Here is a 7500-nt window from a genome sequence, read left to right on the forward strand (position 1 = left end):
TATACAGAGAGAGAGAGAGAGAGAGAGAGGGAGAGAGATATTTATATATATACATATATAATATATATACATATAATATATGCATATATATATATATATTTATTTATATATATATACATATATATATATGTGTGTGTGTGTGTGTGTGTGTGTGTGTGTGTGTGTGTGTGTGTGTGTGTGTGTGTGTGTGTGTGTGTGTGTGTGTGTATGTATATATATATATATATATATATATATATATATATATATATATATATATACCTTCTACCTTTCCGTTTTTCAGTTTCTGTTGACTGTGGCAGCAAAGACGGTGGAGTTATGAACGTAAGCTTCAACGTTTCCGATTTACCAAAAGGTTTTTCAGTGTATGCCAACAACAATCCTGAAGAATGCAGTTTTCTAGACGACGGAATGTCTTATATTCTTGAGAACGCTCGCAGAAATGGCTGTGCTGTTAAGGTAAAACAAAACTGTTTCGGAATTATTTTTCTATCAATTTTGGGTCATTATTTTATTACTTTTTTATTTTTTTATTTTGTGTGCGTATGTGTGTTTACATCGTGTATGTGGAGACGGCTGGTGCCTCCTATTGGCAATATTGTTAGATTCTAGTGTTAGAGAATAAAAGATAACGTTTATCTTAGGTCTTTCATTTATTATCTATTGTTCCCCTCCCAATAGAGACATCACAATGTTGCCACAACTATTTAGAATGTTATACGCAGGAAGGATTTTCTTAACTGGCCTACCAAACGCACACCAGAACCACAATGTATCCAAACACTTAAATAATATAACATGTTGGAGGTAAGAAGTTTGCTTCCCAACCATGTGGTTCTGTGTTCAATCGCAGTGTGCGGCATCTTGGGCAAGTGTCTTACATTATAGCCCTAGGTCAAACAACACCTTCTGACAGGATTTCGTGGACGGAAACTAAAAGAAACCTCATCACGCGCGTCCGTGTGTGCGTGTATCTGTATCTGTGTGATTGTGTGTAACTGTATTTCTGTGTATTTGTGTTTCTGTTTATCCCGCATCATCACTTGACAAATCGGTGTAATTTAGTGGCTTGACAAAAGAGACTGATAGAAAAGTACCAGGCTTAAGAACAGTCACTGATATCGTTTCTTTCGACTAAATCTTTCAGGGCAAAGCCCCAGCATGGCCATAGCCAAAAGGCTGAAGCAAATAAAAGATAAAAGATATACCCCACCAAAGAAATATCACTCCTACATTCCATAATACTAAATTACAGAAGATATAAATTAAACGATCGAAATAGCTTTTCCAATGAAATAAATTACACGTAACGTTAAACAAAGCAAATCCCTTCAAATCTAAAACGTCGGCTGTTGTCGTCTGCTTTACGCCATTTTGAATCCAAGTATGTCTGATGATACGAGGTTTCATAAATCGCGTTGTGTTTCGATTTGCTATGCTTAGCATGCATGAGTTCAAACTAAAGCTAAGTGTAAATGGAAAAGAAAATTTTCCTAACAATTTTCAGACAAACTAATTACTTGGCGTCTCGCCATTTTTTCCATTTTTTTTCTCCGTTTTTATTTTGTATTTTCAGTGGGTTAGATTTCCTTTGTTATTACGGTTGTTTGGGGGTGGAGAGTGGAGGCTTATTTACAGTGTGTGGTTGGGTTTCTATTGTAACTGCGATTTTTTTCATTTTTTTTTTCTGTTTTAAATTTTATTTTCATTTTTTTTTCCTTTTGTTCCTCTTATTGTATGAAAAATATGAAAGCTGTATTTCATACACCCCAACCTAACCCTATGTTGTCGATAACGATTACCATCCCTACTATCATTATTATTATTATTATTACTATTATTATTATTATTATTATTATTATCATCATCATCATCATTTATTATTATTATTATTGTTGGTGGTGGTGGAGGTGGTGGTGGTGGTGGTGGCGGTGGTTTTGTTTTTATTACCATTGTTTGTCGGAGCATTTGCATGCCTGTTATTTCTCAGTTGTTTTTCTGGTAGTGGTGATCGTGGCGTTCGTAATGGAAGAAGAAGAAGAAGAAGAAGAAGAGGTAGTGGTGTTAGTAGTAACAGAGGTAACGGTCCAATAGCTGTGATGCATGCTGGCGGTGCTGTTGGTGACGGTGAGGAGGAGGATTAGTGATGGTGCTGGTGGTGGTGATTGTGGCGGTGATAGTGGTGGTATTGATGGTAGTGATGGCTGTTACGGTGGTGGTGGTGGTGGTGGTGGTGGTGTTATCGTTTCGCTAACTACGAGAGGGGGGGAAGGGAATTGGTACATTATTCCTGGCACTGTTTATAACTCGCGAATAACAAATAAACTATAACTCTTGATTGTATCATTTTGTAAACGTAAAAAAGAAACAACTGTAGCAGTAGTAGCCGTAGCAGCAGCAGCAATTTAAAATATAACGAAGAACCAGCATTTTATCTGCTAGAAATAGCGCCAAAATCTCTCTCAAAACAGACACATGACATCTTAAAACAGAACATATTGGATTATGTAATTCTAGATAGAAGTGACAGAGAGGTTTTGGGTTCGATTCGCAACCGCATGCTTCCGTTTAGAACCTCACCGTGCGAGACATCTCGCTAGGGAAGCGTTTTCAAGTATAGCCGAGGCTTAAACAGCATTTCCTGTGAGGAATTTGATTACATATCGCCAGGTCGTTGTTTCAATTCCTAGACCAGGTAGTGCACTGGGTTCTTGAGCAAAACACTTCATCGCATGTTGCGCTTCGACAACTTTGGTAGTCCTAATGCTTTGCTTTCATTTGTTTAATAAAAAAAATCCCCTTCGCAATGATTTTGCTTTCATTTTGTGATAGCTGTCATGCAGAAAATGCTAGCTTCCAAATCTCGATTCCCGAAAGAATAAAAGGGAAAGTCGACCTTGAAGGCGTTTGAACTCAGAACGTAAAGACGGACGAAATGCTGCACTTGAGTGTGTGCATCGACAGCTCCGCCAACACACCAACTCAACCACATATTTGCAAAAACCAGGAACTTCCTTAACTCAAAATGTCTTGTCGCTTTGTTAGCGACCAGCTTGAACTCTGTTACGAAGAATTTAAATTAAAAAAGCATACATACAAACATCAGACAGACAGACAGACAGACAGACAGACAGACAGATAGATAGATAGATAGATAGATAGATAGATAGATAGATAGATAGATAGATAGATAGATATGTATACATATTGCTTGCCAAACAAGTTACCCTTGTTTGTCAAGAGATTACATTTGAGAACTTGAGTCAAAACTAAAACAACATCGAAATAGAATTAGTCACTGAAAAAAAAACATATATGCACTGATATTTTATCCACTTTCCTTTCATAAATATTTTGTAATAATATCATGTTCGGCCGTGGAGCGACGATGAACATCTAGTCGTCCTAAAGGATGACTGGTTACTTGCGCGGTGACTTTGTCGAAGAGGTGTATAAATATATTCTAACTTTTGATATAGAAGCCCATCTATCCTATTGTGCACAACTTATTGCGTTGTATATCAGATAACGTTTGCGCTACATAAAATCTGTTTTATATACTTTACAAACTTATATTATACATACATACACACATACATACATACATACATACATACATACATGCACACAAACATACATACAAAGACACATACATACATGCACACACACATAGATACATACATACATATATACGTGCGTGCGTATGTATGTATAATGTATTGATTCATTCATTCATTCGTTCACTCATTCATTGGTATATGCTCATGCATGTTTTCCTTTTTTTTCTCTCCCCATTCAGGACCCAACAGCCCCTTATCCTGCATACTACCTCATTGTCTTCGTCCAAGAAGACCCCTTAATTCAAAGAGTGACAGATTCCAAATTCCTTTTATCTTGTGTCTACACAAGTGGACAGATCAACGTGTCGACATCTGAACTGTCTGTCAAAGACACCATGTGGTAAGTCTATCACACTCACTCATATATATGTACGTGTGTATTATTCACATACATATAGATCTGTTGTTTGTCACTGTATATGTATGGGTCTCTATCTATGCATTTTTGTATTGGTATAATTTTTCTACACAGGAAAATTAAAGACTACCACTGGGAAGTTATCCAAGGTTATATAGACATGTCCTATGAACTGGGTATATACGCAGATGACGGAACCTTCAACACGCCGATTACGACGGTGAATTTCGGAGAGAAAATGGCTCTGAAGATTGACATGTCTGGAATAGATGAAGGTATGCAGACTCATTGAGACAAGCCAGTCGCTTTTTTTAATCAAAATCTGATATACTAACGTGTTTTATTTTGTTATTTCTGGTGTTCTCTCTTTCTAGTTTGTAGACAATATAGATTCATACCAAAGAAGTCCTGAAAAATGTAGGGATAAACAAATGAATTTTTATAGAAATTCAGAATGGAAGTGTATATTGTCTTGTTGTGTTAATGGTTTATTTTGACTGTGACAAATCTGACTGGCAAGTTAAAGCTAGCGTTAATAGAAAAGAAGTTTTCAATTTGGTGTCAAGAAATGTTATTCAAAATACATTGAAATACTTAGAATCGAAACAGACATGTGAGAAGTGTTCTAGGAGAAGTGTTCACAGAGTACACACACATAGCTCTATACGCATATATGTGTGTGTATATATGTATATATATATATATATATATATATATATATATATATCATCATGTTGAATCGTTAATTCCAGCAGATTTTTTCCTCTCTCCGTTATATATATATATATATATATATATATATATATATATATATATATATATATATATATATATATATATATATATACATATATATACATATATATACGTATATATATATATATATATATATATATATATATATATACGTATATCTATATATATATGTTTGGACCTTATATGGGTGGTTTAACCCTTTAGTATTCAGATTACTCCGTCTAATTTAATACTTATCTATTCACATTGTTTTTAATTAATCATGCATTATCTCATAGCTTCTTTGTGATTGTTTAACTTTTAGAATGACATTGTAGGGTAAGTGTGAGATGTTGGATCTGGTATGGTTTAACATAAAACAGGCAAAATATTTGAGTGGATTAAATGCTATTTGTTTTTTTGTTTGGGCCAGTCGATAGTGATCGGACATATCGATAATGATCTGACATACTTGTGATCCTTAGCCTTCCAGCCATGACCACCTAACCTTACTTATATCGATGAATACCTTCTCCAGTATGACCTTATTCTTTTAGACTGTAGGATGCGATTCAATTCGAGCAAACCATATTTCGGTTACCACATCAAGTCTTTGGAAAAATAAGAATTATGCATCAGCTTTGGCAGCGGAAAATGGATATGTCATAGAAAAAAGGAGAAGAATCATGACAGAGTTCTTCAACATGAACGTTTGTAACCAGCAAAGATTGAATTATGTGTCGTACAGAGAAGTTGAAAAGAGAATTTAAACAAATAGACCCATGGAACATTTTGTCCAAAAAAAAAATGGCGACAAACTGAACTAATGGCTTACACCGTCAAACCGACGTTGTTATTGGTGGTGATGGGCTGAATGGTGATTAGCATTTCGTAGGGCCTTTCATCTGTTTGGCAAGGTTCACAAATGGTAAGTTTCTTGAGCTTGTTGCAATTCTTGTTTCATTTAGAATTCAGTACATGGAACTCATGTCAGGAAACTCAAAGAAAATCAAGAAGAAAGAAAACAAAACGTTGCAAGTGTTTTATTTCTCGGTTGAATCAAAACGAATTTATTTTTCTTTTGCTCTGATCTCGTTTCAAAAGACATTTTCTGAAAGATCGAAAGCAAAATACTGTTCTATAATGGTTAATGCCACACCTGATTCCACAAATGTCGAAAAGACGCCATTTTTCATACGTTGACTTCAAAGATTAGATTGTGAGAATTTCAGATCCTTGAGAGATTTCTGTCTTTTGAAGACTGTTGTGCAAAAACAGCTTCTGAGATTGCAGGCTTGATAAAGTAAACTGAATAAAAACAGTATTCTTTTGGAAGATTGCAAGGGTTAGAGATACAGTGGTGATGATGCCAATATGACAGTCAAAATATGAGGGAGTAAAAAAAAAAATGTCATTTGATAAAAAAAATAATTTCCACTTACCTTTAGGAAAATTGCAGAACTTAAGGATATGACGATTTACCAATATGGCATACAAGAATACAATGGAGTACAAGAGACTGTTGTTGTTGTTGTTGTTGTTGTTGTTGTTGTTGTTACTGTTGTTGTTGCTGTTGTTGTTGTTGTTGTTTGTTTGTTTGTTCCTTCTCGAGCTATGCCTGACTCATAAGGGCCAGTCTCCCGGTTTCATTGGCGTATAGGTTCCCCGCCTAGACGGGACGCCGGTTCGTCGCAACTAGAGACTCTTACTTTACGAAAATTCATTTGTCCCTGTTTTTTTTTTTTCTCGAAATGTGGATGCCATGCCTTAAATTAAAGGAACACAAATCAACAGAATGTTATTACTGAAACAGTTACCTTTTAGGGAAATATTCAAAGTGTCCATAATATCTTTTTCTTCAGTCCAAAACCGAAACAGCAGAAGTTGTTTATCATTGTCTTTTGTATGTCAACTCCGCCGTAATCAGCTCGACTTGCTGAGACGAAAGCATTTGTCCCAAATCTCAGAGGTAGCAAACTGACCTTGTAGGATGTTATCTGTCACCTCCAGATGTATGCTTCCCCAGATGTATGCTTCCCCAGATGTATGCTTCTCCAGATGTATGCATATGCCTCTAGATGTATACTCCTTCAGACGTATATGCTGTTGCTGTTGTTATTATTATTATTATTATTATTATTATTATTATTATTATTATGATTATTATTATTATTATTATTATTATTGGTGGTAGTAGTAGTAGTAGTAGTAGTAGTAGTAGTAGTAGTAGTAGTAGTAGTATCGTTGTTGTTGTTGTTGTTATTATTATCGTTGTTGCTGCTGTTATTATTATCGTTGGCACGCCGGGCGAAATGCTTAGCGGTATTTCGCCCGTCGCTACGTTCTGAGTTCAAATTCCACCGAGGTCGACTTTGCCTTTCATTCTTTCAGGGTTGATGAACTAAGTACCAGTGAAACACTGGGGTCGATGCAATCGACTAGCTTCCTGCCCCTAAATTTCAGGCCTTGTGCCTTTAGTAGAAAGGATTATTATTATCATCAGCATTATTATTAAAGTGGCGAGCTGACAAACTCGTTATTGACACGCGTGCATAGAATTATTTCGGACACTTGAAGGCGGAGAGTTGGCAGATTCGTTAAACATTTTTTCAGATTCTTTACATTCAGAGGTCAAATCCGACAGAGGCCATCTTTACCTTTTATTCTTTCGGAATCGATGAAATAAAGTACCAGTCAAGTACTAACATCTATGCACTCGACAAAGCCCCTCCCCTCAAAACCTATGTCCTTGTAAATCAGAAATGGTTATTTCAGACATTAGGTTTT

At 35.7% G+C, this 7500-nt stretch overlaps 1 protein-coding gene across 1 annotated transcript in view; it reads left to right on the forward strand.

Annotated features, from left to right (window-relative positions):
* The window catches only part of LOC106874398 (uncharacterized), a 44178-nt gene that overhangs the window by 19038 nt on the left and 17640 nt on the right, over positions 1–7500 (forward strand). The window contains exons 4-6 of the mRNA XM_089341481.1: positions 284–459; positions 3800–3960; positions 4093–4253. Of these exons, the coding sequence (XP_089197607.1) occupies positions 284–459; positions 3800–3960; positions 4093–4253 (498 nt within the window). The remainder of the gene's footprint in view (positions 1–283; positions 460–3799; positions 3961–4092; positions 4254–7500) is intronic.

This window comes from Octopus bimaculoides, chromosome 24, assembly GCF_046866305.1.
Source record: "Octopus bimaculoides isolate indiv1 chromosome 24, ASM4686630v1, whole genome shotgun sequence".
Classification (NCBI taxonomy): Eukaryota; Metazoa; Mollusca; class Cephalopoda; order Octopoda; family Octopodidae; genus Octopus; species Octopus bimaculoides.